Source organism: Equus przewalskii, chromosome 24 (assembly GCF_037783145.1).
Source record: "Equus przewalskii isolate Varuska chromosome 24, EquPr2, whole genome shotgun sequence".
NCBI lineage: Eukaryota > Metazoa > Chordata > Mammalia > Perissodactyla > Equidae > Equus > Equus przewalskii.
The window spans coordinates 34,891,548-34,913,149 of NC_091854.1; the positions used below are offsets into that span (position 1 = coordinate 34,891,548).

Genomic DNA, 21,602 nt, shown 5'->3' on the forward strand with positions numbered 1-21,602 from the left:
CCAAGAGGCTTACTGTAAAAAGTATATATACATTCAAATCTTTGCCTATGGTTTGGCCTTCTTCAAATCAATAATTATTAGAGCAATTGATTTATTCTCAGATAATATGACGTGCTTTAAAATTAATCCTTTCCACTGTATCAATAGTAACAGCTAGAATTTATAGAATGCCTTCTAGGCACCAAGCATAGTTATTTTGAATTTTTTTCCCTAATTATAAAATAATATTTTCTCATATAAATATTTTTGAATAACAGTTTTACAAAATATAACATGATATAATATAATATAGTATCCTGAGTTCTACTCCCCAGAGGTGCTTACTGTTCATTTCTGTATGTTTCCTTCTAGATACACCGTGACTCTCACATGCAAACACATGTATTACATGCATGCGATTATGTTCTCACTTATTTGTATAACTGGACATTTTCTTGTGTCATTGAAATTATTCCTATTTTAATGGCTCTATACATTCTATCTTATGAACATAAAATGAAATATTCAACATATCCACTTATTATTAAATATTTAGAGTTTTTAATTTTTCATTTTCTGCACTTTTCCCCATAATAGACATTCTTAAAAATTGATTTGCTAGCTTAAAGTGTTTCAACTTCCTGACTCAATATGTTTCGTCAGGCCACCCACGATATTAATTATATCCTTTTATGTGGCCATTAGCATTTGTTTCCTATTTTCAATAAAGTTTTCCACATTTAAAATGGTACCTTGTAATTGTTTTGACTTGTAAGTCTTCACTTATTAAATAAGGTTGAATAATTTTTAGAGTTTTGTTTATTGTTTGCATTTCTTTGAATGACTTCCACAGTTTTTTCTCATTTTCTTTTCCCTGTTTAATATTAAACTTAAATGAGGGACTACTGAGAGGACAGAAAGTCTGCAGGGGGGCAGTTGAGGAGACGAGGGCAGAGCTGGAGCTGGCCAGCCGTGTTGACTTTCTCCCTTTTCTGGTTGCAAACACTGCAGTAGCTGTTAGACTTGTAAGTAAGGCGTGCGATAAGCTTCCGGGTCGACTTCTGACTCTGCTGTTGCTTACACTGAGGGTTTGGAGCAGACAAATAGATGACCTATATGAGGATGAGGAAGAGGGTCAGGATGATAAAGCCTGAGAAGATGATAACATGGTCTCTCTACAGTAAACGACCGGTAGGTAAATAATCAACGTTTGTGTCTCCATCCACCACGCGGAGTTACTGCTGTGCACGCTGCCAGACAAATACCTTCCGTTTCTTAGGCCAGCATACTGCATGCAGAGTCAGCACTGGGAGTAACAACGTGTGAAACTCTGTCTTCACAGTGAGGAGTATGAGAACTTGAAGGCAGCAACTCAAACAGCGCTCCAGAAGTCCGTGACTCGTGATGCAGGGCAGGTGAGCAGAGACCCCTCAGCTTCTACTAATCCCACTGATCATCAGGCTGATCACAACCCAGCTGATGTGGAAGAGAGCAAGCACTCGGAGAAGAACCAGAAACCAGAGAACAACCAGAAACTCCTGACAGGAGCACTCAGTGGCAGATTTCTGGATGGCAAAGTGAGTGACAAATACCTGAATTTTTCTTGGGAATTGACTAGGAAAATTCAGTTAGGTTGGAAACACAGATTCACACCAACATACACTTGTGCTGTTGGTAATTAATATATTATGCATAAGATAGAATTAGAATCAATTATTTTTCAATCTGAAAATAAACTTTGAGGTCTTTTGTATGTTGCGTCTTTGCTGACCACCGATCGAGTTGGTCGACCTGCTCTGTCTGTGGCTCACTTAGTCACAGTCACACAGTGATGTGTTGCCGTACGTGCAAACATGGGGTATGTGCGACGTGGAGGGTCTGTCTGCTTTAACATTACAGGAGGAGATCATTTATTTTCAAAGTACAATGCCGCCATATCTAGATATCAAAAAATTATCAGCCCGAAACTACCTTGACAGAAATATGTATCACTGCGCTCTGTCAAGAAACGACCAAACAACCCACAACAAGCTAACTTGATTATGATGAATCTAAATGATTAGTAATTTTTAATTAAAAAGCAAGAATAGCAGCAATTGAAAACTGGATCCAAATCAAGACAAAACTAATGATTCTTTGATAACAAAGTGCCATTTCCAGAATTTGCTGAAATTGCAGTTAAACAGATACATAGCATAGGAATTTTGCAGTGCTGCCAAGCATTAAGTGACAGACAGATATTTTAGAGGAATACTGAATTAGATTCTGCAGTAAACACCAGCATAATTATTTTTAGTTTACAATTTTAGTAGCCATTTCAAAATCACTCAGATACTACCTAGTCTTTACTTCTATGAGAAAATAAAAGCCTATGGATTGTGGTCTTTGCTTGTAAGAACTCTGCAAAGATCATAATTTGGGTGGTTAACAGACCTCAGGCCATTCTGCAGGTTTCATTTGAACACTAGGGTCCAGAAGAAAAGTGACTTCCCCAAGTGTCTGTGGCACAGCCTTTCCTGATCCCCAGTTAATGTGTGTTCTTTCAGCTTTTCCGTAACGAGACCTTGAATTTAGGGCCTGGTTGGAACAGGACTTAGTGCATCTGCAAGGATGAAATAATCTATTATGAACTCCTAAAGACCTCTGAGTTTTGACCCAATTTTGACTCTGGCATTAACTTATTTTTTGTTGTTACTCCCCAAGGATGATCTTGGTAATAACATCTTGGTAATAACAATAGGTGTAAAACGCTTTATTATTCACTGATGGCTTCCAGGTAAATGTTGTCATTTGCTCCTTTGGACTAACCCTGTGAGGTAGGCGCCAGCATTATTTCTATCACTATGGAGTAGACAATAAAACTGAGGCTCAGAAAAGTTAAAGTGACTCACAGGTGTGCAAGACAAGATGTTTACCCAGGTTTTCTTCTTAAAATTTGTATTGATCTTTTTAATTGTAAAATATTACATATTCATGTAAAAATTTTGGGAAATGGAAGAGACTATAAATACAAAGAAAATAAAACTCAACCAAGGAAAAATAGTGGTATATTTTTTTCTCTTCTTTCCTCCATGCATACATATAGAATGAGAGTCATTATGTATATTCTCTTTGTTATCCTACTCAATTCACTTCACATCAAGAATTCTCCCAGGGCTTCAGAAAGTTCGTCCTAAGCTCATCTTTAATGGCTGTGAGAGTCACACTCAGAACTGACACGTGATGGCATTACTATGTGCCAGGCACTACTCTAAGTTCTGTATACATGTTAACTAACTGATTCCTCCCAAGCACCCAGCGAAGTAGGAATTGTTACTGTCTTCAGTTCATACAGGGAAGAATAAAAAGCAAAGACATTAAGTCCTTACCTAGGTCATAAAGCTGAGAAGTGGCAGAACCACAATTGAAGCCCAGGTTCTAGGTCCTTAGTCACCAAACTATATTCTTTCCTTATACGGATATAACATGACTCATTTAACTAATCCCTTATTGACGGCATTTAAGTCTTTTCTAGTTTTTCTCCTATAAACGGAAATTTGTTCCTTGACATTCCCCTGACCACATCAAGCTGCCCGTTCCTGGCGTAGATTCTCCATCAGCTGATGTAGTGGGCAGAATGTTCACTGGTAAGCTGTTCTTGGACCTCCGTGAGCTGAATTCTTTGCTAGCTCTGTGGTGCCAGAGGGAGATGACTTGCGCCTCCCTCCCAGAACTCAATGAGCTTTCTTGTGGGAAGCTCAGCAGGGCTGACACCCAGCCACCAACACAGCAGGGCCTCGTGGAAGGTGTGGGGCCTGACTAATTGGTTCTGTCTGCCGAATGTATGGTGCTGGCCTGCCAGATGGCAGCTACGGTTGCCTGGTACCGAGACTCTCATTACCGCCTTGACTAAGCGGTAAATGGAATCCTGCCGCAGCAAGAGTGGCAACCCGAACTCCTTCGAGATTCTCACCCCTCACACATGGATGGAAATAAGCTTTCCTGGTGGGACCTAACAGGCAATTTGGACCAGCTGATCTTGCTGCAAAAGAGAAGCTGCTGATGAAGACTGAGGAGGGGCAAGTGGGAGGCGCTTTGCTAAACTACAGATCAGGTTTGAAGAGTATTGTTGCAGGAGGTAGGTAAAGCTGAAAATGTTGAGAGAACCCATCGTTTCATGTATGTGAGAACAGTAAACTACCTTAGAAATCAACAAATACAAACCTTCATTTCACGCATGAAGACTGAGAGGCCCAGAAAGCTTACATGACAGTCCAGAGCCTCACAGGTGCTGCCTGCCTAGGGTCCCTTGTCTCCAAATTCTGCTCCTTGCGTGTCTTTGAAAAATATGTCTGTTGTTTATGTTGTTCCTCAGAAGCATCAGCTCTGTCTTCTCTCAGAAAATGGAGAAGAATGTGCGACTAGCAACAAACTCAGCAGCACAGTTTCAAAAACAAAATTATAGTGTGCTTTTTACATCTGGCAGCGTGAAAATGAAAGTGTCAGTGCCTTAATTCTAATAACCACCACAGTTGATTGGTAGTATGCTCTTTTCAAAGCCCTTTTGTGTGTTTTATCTTGCTTGCTCTCCACGACCCCCCATGAGGTAGGTAGGGCATGTGATGCTACCCTCATTTATAGATGAAGGCAGATGTCAAGGACATTTTGACTGGGCTGTGCATTGGCAGCTCAGATCCAACCTATTGGAGGCAGAATCTTTGCTCCTGCTCCTCCTCCTGTGCTCTGTGCCTCGCAGAACGGTCCCACAACTCTCCCAGCTGTGCCACCGTGCTTTCCTCCTCTCTCTCCCCAACTGTGATATACAACTCACCACTGAGACCTTTGAATTCTACCTCTTCTATGTCCTTCAAAAATGACCTCTTACTTCTGTTTGCTCTGCCGTAATATTATTCAGACCACCATTATACCTCAGCAGGGAGATTTTAATTATCTTAGAGCTGGCTTTCCTTTTCTCTGCTTCCCTCTCTGTATTGGTCAGCTATTGTAATGATACTGCTGTGTGACAAATCACCCCAGCACTGAGTGGTTGGTATCAGTAATCATTTATACTCACATCTGCAAGTGTGAGCCAAGACAGCATTTACTCATTTCACTTGGACTTCCCTAGGCTTGGCTCAAGACTGTAGATTTGACTCTGGCACCTGCATTGTGTTCAGTAAATTCCAAACGCTGATTCTAACTTTAAGCCTGGAGCGTCCAGTTACACCAAAAGCAACGAAGATACCAAGACCTCCCAAGTCTTGTCAAAGAAAGACTCATGATATCATTTAAAATAGTTCCTATGAAAACAATAAGTTTAAGGCTCCCACTAGTAAAAAGTGAGACATTTTAAGTATGAATAAAAAAAATAATTGTAATACATTTACATGCATTAAATATATTTAAATTCATACATTTATAGTGATTCTTTATAAAACAAACTCTTTGGTCACTGCTGTGGAAGGTTAGGGAACAAACTATTTTTAAACTGGTGAGTAAAGGAAGGCAGCATTCATTCAGTCTGCCTTTCTACACAAGCTGTATCTTAGATAACATGGGAGTCAGTTTCTCTTTAGAGAAGTATTCCTGTTAATAAAGAAGAAGTAATGATAGGATAAGAATATTATCGTTTTCCAGACCCCAAAGAAAGAGCAATGGGCTAAAGCAATGAATATCAGTGCCTGTGAGTGTCATAAAAAGAAAGACAGCCCAGCAGTGGTTGTTTCCATGGAAAAGGCCACCACGGATGAAAAAATCCTCTCGAAATCGATTGAAGTTGAACGTGATCAAAATTCTAGATCTAACCATTGTTTTACATGAAATATATGTCAGGTTTGTTAAACCTGCAAGGGATGCAAGCAACAACATCCAGACTTTGGAAAACTATAGGACGCACAACAGTTTCATCAACAAATAAATTGTGAGGGAAAAAACTGCAAAAAGAAAGGGTGTGGGAAGAACTAGAAGTGTTAAAAGGTGTAACAAAGATCAACTAATCGCAATATATGGATCTTATTTGGTTCCTTTGTGAATAAATAAATTATAAAAATAATATTAGATAATTGGGGGATTTTGAACACTGCCTGGATATTTGATGATATTAAGGAATTAATGTGAAGAATAAAGAACTTTTGAAGTGTGATAGTGTTTTTGTGGTTACGTTTAAAAAGAGTCCTTGTCCTTGGGGCAGTGGTTCTGAAACTTTAGTGGACATCAGAAGTACTGGACGGGTTAGTAAAACACAGACTCTTGGGCCCCGACCCCAGAGATTCTCATTCAGTATGTCTGGGTGGGTCTGAAAAATTCACATTTCTAACAAGTTTCCAGGTGATGTGAGGGTTTTGGCCCAAGCACCACACTTTGAAAACTACTGCTTTACAGATAAATGCTGAACAAATGTGGATGAAATGGTACACTGTCTGGGGCTCACTTCATTTCCGGTGGTGGGTCATTTGGGTGTAAATAAAGTAAGAACGTCAGCTGGTCCTGCAGCTCAGTGATGCGTATATGGAGTTTCATTCTACTATTCTTGCTACATGTGCCTACATTTGAAGTTTTCTGTAACTAAAAGTTAAATTTCAAATAAAATATAAACTTTTACAAATATAAATATAATAGTCGTTATTAATTCTAATATTTATTGTATTAGTTTATTTAAAGCATATATCGAAATAACATTTTATGTATATACATTTGGAAATATTACTTTTTTTCAATTCTACATTTCTTAAAAAGTCCTATTAAACTTTTCACATGCATCTTTCTCATGGTTGTATTCCCTATCACTAGTGTCAGTTTTTGAGCTATTTAACAACTTTCTAGGACACATCAAGACCTTGGTCTAAGTTGTTTACGAAGCAGAACTTTTCAAATCTGCATTTGATGCCGTCTCTGCAAATTTTCTCTCAAGTCACAGCTATGCATTACACAGCATCAAGCCAGTTTACTGTGTTCACTTGTCTTGGAGGAGAGTGTTTACGATGTCCACTATATAGCTACCTTAAAATAGTTTTTTTAAGCCAGGTTTAAAAAAGACTTGCTTACACTTCCAACACTTGCAAGTTGCAACACCCCAAGAAAAGTTACTAAATTTGTGTTAAATTTCTGTGCTTTATTTGTACCAGTTCTTTTAGGTAAAGATCACAAAACTAGTGTTGCTTGCAGTTGTTTCAGGTTCTGTGTCGTCCCCAAGCAGTCCGTTGTGATCCATAATAAAGCAAATGAGAGAAGCCTGGGGTGTCAGAGACTTTGTAGGCCCTCTGGCGACTCCTGAAGTCAGAAACATGGGATTCTTGATGAAAATGCCCCATTTATCTTCTTTGACACTTTGGGGACACTTTTTCTTGTGAAGAACAGCAGCCCAGGATGATTTATAGCGGTGAAGGGAGAGACCTGGAGCCCTCTGAGTCCTTGGCCTGAACAAGACACCGTCTGCGCTCAGATGCTGCTTCTCTGTTTGTTCTTGGTGCCGCGAGTCAGCAGGACAAGACTGTCCCGGGCAGGTGAAGTCTACACGCAACTGGAGGGAGACACACAAAAAATAACAAACAATGCATAAGATAGTTTTAGAATTTACAAAATATTTGAAATGCATACACTCATTCTTCACAGCATTTCTGGGAGCACAATGTATTTTCCTCTTTCCATGGGTAAGGCCATAAAATGTAGTCTGTGATGCCTGGGACAAAAGATCTCTGCAGACAGCAATCACACCTGCCGTGTTCACCTGTGCCTATCATGCTAAAGATAAAGGCACGCAATGAATTTTCGTGTTAAAATGGGAGTAAAGGGGACTAACGCACAGCTCAGCTCGTGGGGTGATGAAGTATTGACCAATGCTTCTCTAGATGCTGTAGCAGAGAAGTGCATCAACTCTCAGAGGCAGAGAAATATTTACAAGTGACCGAAAATGGAAATAGTTTATATTTCAAGTAATTCCCAAAGAAACATATTGTTTTGAGAACAATATGTCTCAAATACCTAACCAAACATTTTATAGAGAGAAACTGCTCTGTGAGCTGAACGCGGACTCTCTCATCCTAGGATAGAGGTAAAAAGTAGAGTTCAAGTCTTATCCACACCATTTGCTAGGGAGCAAATTTCGGGCAAGTCTGATCTAGTCATAGCTCCACTGAAAACATTTCCCTGCTCTCCATCATCCTCAGAATAAAGCACAGACACTAACAAGACATGAGGCTCGGGGCCAGCTCTGTGGGCGAGTAGTTAGGTTCGCGCGCTCCGCTGTGGCAGCCCAGGGTTCAGATCCTGGGCGTGGACATGGCACCACTTGTCAGGCCACGGTGAGGCGGTGTCCTACGTCCCACAACTAGAAGGACCTGCAACTAAGATATACAACTATGTATCTGGGGGTGGGGGGCGGTTTGGGGAAAAAAAAAAAGATTGGCAATAGTTGTTAGCCTAGGTGCCAATCTTTAAAAAAAAAAAAGACATGAGGCTCTCTGCCGCCTGTGCCCTGCCTCCCCCTCCTGTCTTCCCTTGGCCTGTTCCAAACCTTACACTGTGCTCTGGAACAGCCCCGCTCTCTGCACACGTGCATTCCTTCGAGTTTATCTGCATCTGTACTCTTCCTTCTTCTCTTCTCCTCCTCCCTCTCCACTCTTCAGCTGGCTGAAACCCAAATCTATGTCGTCTTCCAAGCCTAGACTTAAATGTCATCGCCTCAGACCTGCACCACCGAGTCCGGGTCAGGTGGACCTGTAGGCTGCTCCGACAGTGGCCCTTGCCACCCTGTCTTGTACAGTTGCAGTTGCTTGCTGTGCCTCTCACGGTCTGCAAGGTCTGTGAGAGCAGGGGTCAAATCTGTTCTGCTCACTATAGGGCCTATCACAGCATCTGGCCCAGACTAGGCAAGGCATAAATATTTCTTAAATGAAGAACAAAGTTACTTAACTTCTGCAAGACTCAGCTTTCCAAATACAAAACCGTGCTAGTACAACCTCCGTTACAGGGCTGTTTAAGGATTAAACTGAATGACCTATGTGGTGCCTTGACAGAGGATGTGCCCAACAACTGTCTTGTCATTTCTATGCCTGTTCTAGAATTCTCTGCCGCTCTTGCTCACTCTGCCCACTCTAAAGACCCTCTTGATTTTTCTTAAAATGCTTCCTGACCATAAAGCATCTGTAGGTTCCTCTCCACACCGATAGGTTATGCAACGATTATCCACTGAGTACGGACACTCAGTTTTCAGTGAGTCCTTGTGACAATGTCTCCTGTCGATGACCTGATATTAAAAAGAACCATGTAGGGGCTGGCCTGGTGGTGCAGCGATTAAGTTCACACATTCCACTTCGGTGGCCTGGGGTTCACCGGTTCGGATCCTGAGTGCGGACATGGTACTGCTTGGCAAGCCATGCTGTGGCAGGCGTCCTACATATAAAGCAGAGGAAGATGGGCATGGATGTTAGCTCAGGGCCAGCCTTCCTCAGTAAAAAGAGGAGGATTAGCAGCAGATGTTACCTCAGGGGGCTAATCCTCCTCAAAAAAACAAAGTGTCTCAGTTTATTTCAATGAGGTGTGGTAAGGTGATAGAGACAAATGGCTTTAAAAGCAGAGTTTAGGGGCCAGCCCAGTGGCATAGTGGTTAAGTTTGCATGCTCCACTTTGGCGTCCGGGGTTCACAGGTTTGGACTTCATTAAGCCAGGCTGTGGCAGCGTCCCATATACAAAGTATAAGAGGATTGGCACAGATGTTAGCTCAGCAACAATCTTCCTCGCCAAAAAAAAGAAAGAAAGCAGAGTTTATTACTTAAGTTTCCCAGGAAAAGGGGGAATGCCACACCACACTGGGCTACCCGGGGAAGCACCAAGATCAGTCAGGAGGCAGGAAGAGTGAGGGGAAAGCACAGGGCACAGACTTTACGGGAGTTTCCACGGGAAAGGCAGGGCAGGGCAGGGTGCACAGCTTAGCACTCGCTAATTTGAAAGTCCCAGCGGGCTTTGGGCACGGGCTGTCCTGAGTTGTCTGGCATCTGGACCTGGGTTGATTAGGGGGAGTATTGGCTTGGAGTGAGAGTCAAGCGAGGGAGGTGGCTTAGGGTGTGGACCCGGATCTCATGGTTTGCATATGACAGGTGAGCCAGCAGGCAAGCTGTGTTCCATCTCTAGGAATTAAGGTTAGTCTCCTCCAGTCAGCAAGACCCACCAGGATGTCAAACCATCATAAAATACAGAAAATATAAAAACATGATTACTACACCATAATCCATGGCAAAAGGGAATGGGATTTTATCATTGATGCTTGCTCCATCATTTATTCTATTGTAACCTTGACAAATAAAAATGGCAAGTAATAGGATATATTGGAATATATGAGGAAGACATCTGGTATAAACCTAATTCGGCCTGACCTTGTCTTTCCAAAAGGGCCTGACTGAGGCCATTGAGCATGCATTGTATATCTGCTTTAGAGATTCCCTCTGGCAAGAGCAAAAGGCCTTTGAGATAAAGGTGCAACTTCTCTCCCCCTCCCAATGTTGGCATCTCCTTGAAGATTAAGCATCTTTCTTTAGGCTGGGAACCAATTGCAGCGCTCATCTGTGACCCCCCCCCCCCCAGCCCGGGGCAACACACCTGCCACCCTGCAGCATTCACTAAGACAGCAGACCTATCTGCTGTTTCCACCAATCGCTGTGCTGACAGAGCAGCCTCGTGACTATTGTAAAAGGGACATTTCAATCATATGTGAAACATACTCTTTGAGGGTATATAACCACCCTATGTACCCCCACTTCTTTGGAGTGCTCTGTTCCTTTGTGGAAAGACTCTCCCGGGTTATAATCCTAAAATTTAAGCTCAGAATAAACTCACCCAAATTTTCATTTATAGATTGGTTATGGATTATTTTCGTTGACACCTTTAATAGCGTTGCTCTTGGGATGTAATATTCTGGGCTTTTTAATCTCTTCTATTCCATTCTTTATTTATTTATTTTCCGTGAGGAAGATTGGCCCTGAGGTAACATTAGTGCCAATCCTCCTCTATTTTGTATATGGAATGCCACCACAGAGTGGCTTGATGAGCTGTGTGTATGTCCATGCCTGGGATCTGAACCTGCGAACCCCGGCTGCTGAGGCGGAGTGCACAAACTTAACCACTACTCCACCAGGTCCGCCCCTCTTGTGTTCCATTCTTGACAAAGCTCACAACTTTCTTAGCTGCCTTTCCTGAACCTGCTCATTAAACAGCCTGTGGATACCCTTATCTCTAAGAACCCCATATTTGCCTATAAACACCATACTGCTACCTATTTTTCCTTTGTCTGTCACAGATCCTTCTTTCTGGCACAAATGAAACAGTATCTAATTGTTAAGTATTTGTGGAACACATGTTAATTGCACAATGCTAGGACTGTGGTGGAGAGAAGCTTTCCTCTCTGGGGCTCAGTGACTCAACGACTCCATGGGCTGGAGTTCATTAGGACCTGGGAATGTTTTTAAGAAATTGGTGGGCTCACTCATGTTCTCCCTGCTTTCCTCTTTCTCTTCCCCTCCCTGCTTCTGCCTCTCACTACCATTTGTCTTTGTTCTTTTAAGATTCCCAACCAGGCAAGTATCCACTGCAGCTCCGTGCTGACTGGAGACCAGTCCCTGTCCTGTATCCATGGCCTCCCCAGGAGAAACCTTCGAGACTGGGCCTTGGAACAGATGGCAAAGGGCAGCTCTGGCCAGCCTGAGGTGTGTATGGTAAGAGTTGTTTTCTATTGTGGACGAAGGGGTGTTATTTGTTGACTGTGTATTTTGATGTGGAGCAGATGATAAGACAGTCTGAGGATGGACTGACGGACATCAGACTCCACACGTCCAGGCAGCTTTCCGGGAAGCTTCCCTGGAAGCACAGAGGCAAACCTTGGACTCCCTTCTTCTTCCCTCCGGTCTCCTTTTCAAGAGTCCCTGAGCTCGGGCAGGGCCACCACACACCCGCTTAACTCAGGGTCTGGGCACCATCCTCGGTCTGCTCTGCCCAGCACTGAACTCCCAAACCCAGTAGATCTCTAAGATTTGTTATTCTAAATTCTTATATAATTGAAAACATGATTTTGTAGAAGATACTGATAAGGAGGCTTCTATGCACTCTGAAATAATTGCTTCCTTTCTTCTCCTGAAGGAAAAGGTCCTGAAACATTATAATTTAATGAAGACACCCAGATTAAATACTTACCTTCAAGTGTTACCGACTTGTCCTGTTCATGGCTAGGCCTGAAAGTGGGTGCTCTGCTTCTAGCCCCACTGCTTCTGCTTCCTTGCTTTGGCTTCAGCAGTCTTATTTTAGAGCCATGCTCATTTATATATTTTTTATTGTTGTGTCAGCATATTGGCCAGAGGCCAAGTGGACCAAGGAGAGACAACACTTTCCTTCTAGCCCTGGTCAGAAGAGAACTCCAGCCACGACCTCTGAGTTCTGGATTGTTAGACAAGCTTCAGAAAGATCTGAAGATCCTGGACCCTATCTCTTCAGGATTTCTTCTCCAGTCTCAGCTGAGCCGCCTCTTCTTGAGGCATGAAGTCCCTCTCCAGTTACCCACCATCAAGATCCTCTGCCAGAGATTTTCCGGGAAGGGCTCTCCTGAAATGGTATGGACATCCTGCTCTTTCAAGTGTGGATTGCTTTTGTTTATTTTACTTGTAACCACCAGAGTAATAGAATTAAAAGATTAGTTTCTTTCTTGAAAATAACCTTTACTCTTGGCCCCTAAGAGAAAAGCCTTATTTATATTCTTATGTAGAAATTTCCAGTCAGAATAGACTAGAATAGAAAAAAGATTTATGCCTTTTAGCCCTCTTTAATTTCTCTAAATGGTTTTCCTGTCCTAACTTCCATTGTCTGCTCTTAACACTTTTGGGATGGTCACAGATACAAGACTCCCACTGGAGTCCCTTTGTAGGCTGATGACTCGGTAGCCCCTGAGGAAAGAACTGAGAACTTGGCTAAGATTTCCTATCTGTCACGACAGTCCCTGGGGAGTTAGAGGTGGGAGGTACCTTTGAACTATAACTCACCGCCACCATACGGATTAGGAAACGGGTCCAGAGAGGTCCAGGAACTTGCTCAGGGCACCGGAGAGTTAACAGCAGACCCAGGGCAGAGATACGTTTCCCCAGCGACAGGCCGGATCTCGGAGCACTGCACTGGCCAAGCTCAACCTTGTGGGTGACTGTCAAGTGTGGCCCAAGTGTAGCCGAATTCAGGGACTAGCGGAAAATATCCTCAGACAGGAAGAAGTGACAACAGTGGGCAAATCGTTAGTGGCGTGCAGCCACAGGAGACCAGGGCAAAGCCAACCCCAAAGGGTGGGCCCAGGGTTTAGTAATCCGACAGACGTGGTTGCCTGGTCCTATGCTAGGAGGGAGCAGGTGCTCAGATAACTGTCAGCTCTCTCTCCTGCCCATCTCTGACCTGCAGAAATAGAATTACTGGTGTGTTTATGAGAAGTAAATAGCAATACAATGTCAACTTATTAGTACAACCTCTGTGAATCTTCAGTCTGATCAGTCTGTGGCCTGAAACCTAGTTTCTATTAGGACCTTGTTTAGTTCCCCTCCCCCATGGCATCTCCTCCACTTCCCTGGAGTTTTTTGCCCACCAAGTCCCTAGGATGCCACCCAGCCCAGCAATGGAAATGAATGAACTTCCTTCAGTCCTTTCCCATATAAGAAAAAGGTCTTCAGATTTTTCACTTAGCATAATAAGGCCTTGTCCTCAAATAATCTGAATATATCTGCTGAATATAAGCATTTATTATATATGGTAAATATATAAGCAAAGTGTGAGAGAAAGAGAGAGAGCAGAGGCTCAGTCATGCTAGAGTAACGGATAGCCCCAGAGTCTCAGTGGCTTGAAACGATGGCAGTTTATTTTTCATTCATGTTTCATTTCCACAGTGAGTCAGCCGCAGGCTCTTTCCTGTGCTGTCTCAGCTCCAACCCAGGCTGACGAGGCAGCCTCTCTGGGACATTCTTGGGCGTGATGGCAGAGGGGCAAAAAGAGAGCTCTGGAAGTCTCGTGTCAGCTCTTTAATCCTCAGCCCAGAAGGAGCACATGTCTCTTCTGCTCACAACTCATGATTGTGACCAGAGCTGGTCCCACGGCCCTACCCAACCCCTAGGCAACCAGGAAGTATGATTGTACCACTTGTCCAAAAGGTAATAGGAATTTTTGGTAAAAAGCACTCATAATTATGATACTATATGTTTAAAGCTGTTTTAAAAACTTTCACTAGTAACAACCTTCCAAATACATTTTATCTCAGCAGGCCTCTTTCCCTTACACGTGAATGAGGATGTTCTGTTTTGTGTTTAATTTTCAGGTGAATTATGGAAAACTCCTCTGGTTTTTAAAAGTTGCAGCTTCAGATGACCCACAGCAAAGCAAGAGAGTCGTGGACAGGAGCCCAAGGAGAACTCAGGGTGGTCGCCCTCACAGCCAAAGGTGCCACCTCCTTTTTGTGGCAGGTTGTCCCTGGACTTCTGGGGCCATCAGGGGTCTTGATGGCTGTTCCCGCAGAGAGCACCTGAGGCAGAACCGCTTTGCTCTGCGTCAGCGCCTTGCTTGTGCTTATAGCTCTCTCTCTCTCTCTCGTCCCAGGCAGCGTGGAAAGCTATTTGCAGCAATTGCCCATGTTACCTAACGTCAAGCACGTGCCTTTTGTATGAGGTCACCTTGTGAAAATGGAAACCCTCACTACGTGTCCTGGTGTCGAGCTGATCCAGAAGTGTGATTGCAGAAGTACGTTCGGTCAGTGAACCCCTGGGTCACAGGCGCCATCAGGAAAGGTTTGAGGGACAGGAATCAGTGACCCTTCCGCTTAGTCTCAGGGACAGAAATGACTCAGAGTCAAAATAGCCTGTGAGGTGTGTCATCAGAGGGGAGGCACGATAGACCTGACACTCTCTGTGTTCTCTGAGAAAAATGCTGACGTGTGGCAGTGAGGAGCAGAGCATCCATGCCAGAAGCCTGGGCTCAGCCCTTATCTCTGCCACTCAATGGATCTGTGAGCCTGGGCTAGTCACTCACCCTCTCTGTGCTTCCGTTCTCCAACTGTAAAGTGGGAGCAATAATAGATTCATTTCACTTCCTACATTTGTAAGAGTAACTGAGTTAATTAAGGCAAAGTTCTTAAAAACAGTGCTTGGTACGTTGTAAGTGCCGTACGAGTTTTTGTTACTATTTGAACTATCCTACCAGAAGACACTCCACGTACAAACAACGCGGCACGGTGGTTAAGAGCCATGGCATGGGGTTTAGCGCTTCACTCTTGGGAAAGGTGGGGTTTCCTGTAAAGGTGTCCTGGGCCAAGGCTTAGACTTGATTCCTTCTGTAGGATGCCCTTTTGACTGAAACACTTCATTGGACAAACGTTGGTTTGATACCAGCTGCTTGCCAGGCACACTTTGCTGGGCTCAGTGAATTCAGAGGTTGGAGAGGCCCAGTCTCTCCATCAAAGGCTCACGGCCCCAAGCAAGTGACACTGCCATGTGGGTGCGCCAGTCAGATCTCACTCTGGGAGCAAGTGCCCCACTGAGAGCCGTGAAGCCCTAGGCGTTTATAATAATCATCAATCATACTCCACGTAATTCACATCATGAGGTCCGGGCCCTGAGAGGTCATAAGCTGCTCACTGGGCACACGGCCAGGTGGCAGATATGGGTCCTGAGTCCTAGACAGGGAGCCTCCCCTGCACCCTGGACCAGTTATATCTAGTCCTGTCCCTTCATAACGTCGTTGTACGTGTAATTACTCCTGTGATACTTGAGACTAGCAAGAGTGCCTGTCCCAGCCGACTCCGTGTCTGGCATAGTTCTAGCATAGTTCCTGGCACGTGACAGATGCTCAACAAATATATACTGAATGTAACTGGCACCTCCCGCGTCTCTTCACTCGCGGGGACATCTGGGTGTCTGCTCTATAAAAAGGTACATGAAGAGATCATTTTGAACTCGTCAGAGAAGGTGCTGCTTCCCACAGTGTGTTTGTGGAAGTGTGGGACTGACGGCCTGTAGTGAACCCAATCTCTTTGTGAATTATGTGCTCTCAGGAAAGTGTCCTCCCGTGTTCTGTCAGGCAGAACCTTTAATGGGGCAGCTCTGTGATGTTTAAAGAGCCTCCAGTGTCACCAGTGGCAGCAGCTCTCATCGCCTGAGCTGGACTAGATGAGATAAACTACTGCGGCAGGCTTTCTAGGAAACCCCACCAGCTGCAGGAAGTGAGTTCCACACAACACCTGCCCACCCAGCACTCTGTGCACTGAGCCACTGGCCAGGCCTCAGGAATTCCTACCCCCAGGAGCTGGTGTGGCAAGAAGAGGAAAAAGGAAGGGAAAGGAAAACTTCTGATTCAAATCTGGGACAGATCCATCTGCTTGGCAAGGCCTGGGTCAGATGCCCGAGCAGCAAAGAGAGGCTGGAAAAGCAAATCACTGGCATTTCCTTCTGCTGGAGTGAGAGGTGGACTCCTGATCTGGGGAATCCCTGGACAAGGGAAGAATGGTGCAGATGCCAGGTGACCAGAACAAAGACAAATAGCCACTCCTCCTTTCCTGTGCCAAGCTCTTGGAAAATATCAGCTATTGTCAAGTAGTTCAGAATAGTATAGTTTTGGACCAAACCTGGAGTAAGAGTCAGAGGGAAAAAAGGAGATACAATATGACCTTTAAGGAAAGTTAAATACATATAAAAATAACCAATTGCAAGTACTGTACAAGACCCCCAAGAAAGAATAAGTCACAAAACAGACTCCATCTACATCTTAGGAGCAGTCTACTAGGGAAGGCAGACACGAATCAGTAACTCGGGAAATGAAGATGCAACTGCACCTTGGGGGAGACTTGTTAAGGAAAAGAACAAGACATTGTGAGTTTATCAAGGAGGGAGGTGCGGGCACCACAAGGGCCGGCTGTGAGCATCAGTTCCCAACTCCTCCTCATTCAGCGACATCATGCCCATAGCCTGAAATCGGCCATGGTGGGCGTGTCTACACCGTGAGGATCAGTAATGCTACAAAAGGGGGCTTATTTTGGCACCTCAGTTGTTAAAAATTTACCAGCACACCCCTGACAGGAAACTGATTCACACGAGTGGATTTTGGGGGATGTCGCAGAATGTCCCTCTAGGAAAGTGGCCCTTAAGTTGAGACAGTGGAAATGAGGTGAAGATAGTTCATCTGGACCTGGAAGGACACACACATCTGAATGTGGAATGAATAAACATCTCAGACTAGTTGGTAAAATAAATGACCGTGACACTTTGTCACCCTGTTGTTTTTCACCTATTATTTAAAGTTAGAATAGTCAGATAAACCATCTTCATAATTACATACGTCTGCATGCCAGATGGTAAATGAATACTTACACCCACACCTTTTCTGGGTTTTCCAGGTACAAAGAGCAGAGTCAAGGGTAATGCAGGAAGTTCACCTGGTTCAGGATTTCCTCCTGTATAGGTTCCCTGGTTATAGGATCTGACAGGATCTGCTTTGCTTTGCTTATGGCAATGGAGAGTTTGGGAATTTGATTTACCATCGATAAGTATCTGGGCTTAGGAAAAATAAGATCAAGCAGGTAAAGTAAACTACTATGGTCACTTGTAATTTTTTCTCTCAACCAGGAAAAAAGAGTTAGAGAGTGGGTTACCAATCTTGGTCTATGTTCTGATTGAATTGGTTGATGCCTCGTGGAGAAGGGACAGTAGTGCTCACTAGAATGGAATGGATTTGAGTTAATCTATGAAATCTCCACATGCAGTTCCATGACCAGGTTACTGAGGTTTGGAAGCCTCGCTGGGTGGGTACTCTGGTTCCACAGTGTATATCAGGGATGAGAGACGTGGTATGAAAACACACAGCGGCTTTGAGTGGATCTTCTTTTCACAGCCTGTCCCCTGCCCTGCCGAGCAGTACTGCCCCTCGAGAACCCAGCTCGCAGTCAGAAGGGAACAGGAGCCTGTTGGATGTCTTGGAGATGGCACGAAGGACAACCAATGGCAAACTCAACATAGAGAACCTCAACCTGAGTTTTCGAAAAGAAGATCACTCATTCTCTGGCTACCTGCCCCCCCACAAGGTAATCACAGTTAGATTTCAGACTTGTTCATCTCTAAAAAGCCACCTTGGGGCACTGGGTCTATAGTAAGAAGTCACAGTTACGATCTGTGATCTGCCTGTGAATTACATTACACAATTGTTTGTTTTCTGTGACCGAGAAGAGAAAAACCAAATAGAAAAGGAATTGTGAAATGTGAGGAATTGGTCCAGGAATTACTTACACTGGCCTATGTTTTATGTTAAGAACAGAGAATATGACAATACTCAAATAATATTTGACAATGGAAAAGAAATATTGTTCCAAGGCAAAATGTTCATTTCTCACACCCGATATCAGATTCCAGGGTGGTCAGCTTGTGATATCCCGTTCCTTAGAACACCAAATTTTAGGGACTGTTGCGACTTACTCCTAATAGAGATTGGGAGGCTGTTTTGGAGCATTAATTAACCGTGCAGATGTGTTTCATGGAAGAGGGTCCGGAACCATGTTAACTCACATGTTGTCTTTAGCCAAACAAACCCCAGCCGCGGGGCTACCTTGGATGCAGGTGAAATAGTAATTGCCCCCATTACCACAATTCCATTAACAACAACTTGTCACCACCAAGCTTTATTGATTCTTACTAAGCACCAAGCACTGCCCTAGATACTTTACTTATGTTCTCCCACTTAACACCTACAAATAACAATAAAATCCAGGTAGATCTTATAATACACATTTAATAAATGAAAAAAACTGATTCTCAGAGAGGCCAGTTGAATCACCCAAGGGCCACAGCTAGCAAGTGGCAGAGCCAGGATTCAAAGTACAGGAGAGTACTGGAAATTGAGAGCCAGTATTGGAACTCCATTAAGCAGAAGATATCTGGAAGTTTCCGTTGATACCAGGATACAAGAGTTAGAATTTCAAAGGAGTATAAGGGATTGGAAATTATAGGTAGGAAAAAAAAAAAAAAAAAAAGAGCGGGCTGGCCCGGTGGCATAGCGGTTAAGTTCGTGCTTTCCACTTGGGCAGCCCGGGTTCGCCAGCTTGGATCCTGGGTGCAGACCTATGCACTGCTTATCAAATCATGCTGTGGCAGGCTTCCCACTATAAAATAGGTAAAGGTTGGCATGTATGTTAGCTCAGGGCTAATCGTCCTCAAAAAAAAAAAAAGTCCTGTAGGAAAGATTAGAACATGCCTTTTATCTGGGGAAGCAGGAGTTAGAATTGAGAGAGTCAGAGAATTTGAAAGAACAAGCAATGTTTGCTGAGGAAGAAGGACACAATACCCTGACAGCTCTCCCTATTCTTTCATTTATACAGTCAACTAAACATGCAGAGGCACAGCTTGTGATAGTGGGTACATGTGTGCGTGTGTATCTGTGAATATTACATTTGCACATGTTTCACTAGAAAGAGAGGAACACTGGAGGAGATCACACACATCAGAAATGACCTCCATTATGTTCACAAGAAGATCAGTAGAAATAGACTAAGAAGCAGTGATTCTTTGTTAGATTGGAAACTACATAACAGCATCAGTGAAGCTTAGTCAGAAGTTGTCAGGAGATACTCGTAGATTGGAACATAAATGACTTGGAAATCAAAATAAATTTGTTAAACTCTTGAGTCTCAGGTTTTTTGTCTGGAAAAACTGGGTTCCAAATATCTGCCTCCTGTGTCTATGGTGAGGATTAAACAGAATAATTACGTGAAGGCACTTAGCACGCTGTTTGATATATGAGTCACTCCGTAAATACTAGTTTCCCTACCGTCTATGAAAGAATTAGGGTTTGGTGAAATTAGCACTTCAAAACAGCCTGAGGAAGGAGCTCTCTCCCAGGGTCGAGTGATGGCCACATCAAGCACTGGCTACGAGAGCAGACCTTGAGCCTTCTTCCCCTCACAGCTGGCCATAAAAGCTTAAGTCTGTGGTTCATAGCCAAGGAAACGGGGCACATTTTCCTTGAAGCTGGTCTGCCTCTTGTGAGCCATCTGGCATCTCTTAAGACATCTGGAACTCACTCAAAGTATATTGCAGTTCTGGGAGGCATGCAAAATAGAATTCTGTTTCCCTGGAACATGAGGCACATTGAGGCCCAAGGGACACTGGATACGGAAAGCCACCGCAGTTGCACCCCAGCATCCTTGCTCCTGGATGCAGGCCTTCAGGGTGGCTGGGAAAGGCTGTCTGAGTTGGGAGGGTTTTCTTTTTGATCAGTAGTTCTTAATCTCCTTGGGGGTATAGGGAGAGAATCACAGGCTTCTTTAAGTTTCTCATGAAATCCACACATTCTGTGCCCGAGGGCAAAGCATGTCCTCATTGCCAGCATTTCAGAGGTTCACAGATCATCGTAAGTTCTCAGATACATAAATGCAGTCCTGAAGGATAATCTACACGTGTTGTCACTCAAATCGATGGAATTTTTACCACTCTCAAGGGACAGTATAAAGACATTTCAATTATCTATCATCCCCATTCTGTGGACTCACTCATCCTCTTCTTCTAGCACATCTTTGATGCAATGACAGCCTCAGGCAGAACTCCTGAGGCAACGTGGATCCATATACATTTATTTATTAACCACCCTGACCATTACCCAAGTCGGCATCGATTCAGTAGGTTTGTAGAACCTAAGAAATTCCCAAGTCTGTAGGCTCAGTTTAACATTTTTCGACATGATCTGTATTCTTCATGTCTTGAACTCGTCCTCTTTCTCCTCTACGTCACCAGCCCCTTCCAAACCCCCCAGACCTTCCTCCCAGGATGGACTAGCTAGAACACAGGTTGCTCTGCTTCTAATTACTCTTTGCTTCATTTCCATGTAACTTCCTCCTTATCATCCAGGGCGAGTCCCATTAATGAGGGACCAGGGTTTGTGAATATGAAGTTCCTTCTTGTGGCAAGTCTCCAGCTATGGCTCTGGACTAGTGACAAGGACTGCAGTTTGAAAGGCTCCTTTTTGGTGTTTGGTTGTTTCTATATCAGTATACTCTGCCCTAAAACTATAAAATTATTTCTACTAACTTTAAATCAATCCCTTCTTCCAATACGATTTGGTATGTTTAATCTATTCTTCCATTCAACATATTAACCACTCGATGTGTTCTGAGGTCTGTGATAAGGCACTGAGGACAAGATACTGTTGTGATTTCAATTCCTGAGCTCTCCAGGAGCTCAGGAAAAGGGCAACATTATAAACATGTTGTCACAATTCTGTGACAAATACATCGATAGCAGTAACTTTGAACACAGAGAAGGAAACCAAACTAGCCTAGCTCAAAAAGTCTGAAAAGTCTCCAGAGGAGATGATGCAAATACTGAATCTTAGAGGACAGGTGAATTTGACAAAGAGTTAGGGAGAGGGGCAGAGGAAGGGATGAGAAAAGTGTTCTAGGTAAAAGGAACAGTGTGGAATGGCGCTGAAATGAGAGAGAGTATGGCTAATTCAAGGAACTGCAAGTCATTCATACAGGCAGAACATAGTGAACATACGGTGGCTGGGGATGGTGGGAGACACTGCTCGAGCTGATGTTAGAATGGAAAGTAGGAGCTAATCTATGAAGGGTCTTTCTAAGGACTATGAAGGCCCAAAGGAATCAT

At 43.7% G+C, this 21,602-nt stretch overlaps 1 protein-coding gene across 1 annotated transcript in view; it reads left to right on the forward strand.

Annotated features, from left to right (window-relative positions):
* Window positions 1-21,602, forward strand: part of C24H1orf87 (chromosome 24 C1orf87 homolog) — a 69,984-nt gene that overhangs the window by 15,096 nt on the left and 33,286 nt on the right. Inside the window, exons 2-6 of the mRNA XM_070592454.1 lie at window positions 1,322-1,556; window positions 11,514-11,654; window positions 12,288-12,551; window positions 14,285-14,406; window positions 17,845-18,034. Of these exons, the coding sequence (XP_070448555.1) occupies window positions 1,322-1,556; window positions 11,514-11,654; window positions 12,288-12,551; window positions 14,285-14,406; window positions 17,845-18,034 (952 nt within the window). The remainder of the gene's footprint in view (window positions 1-1,321; window positions 1,557-11,513; window positions 11,655-12,287; window positions 12,552-14,284; window positions 14,407-17,844; window positions 18,035-21,602) is intronic.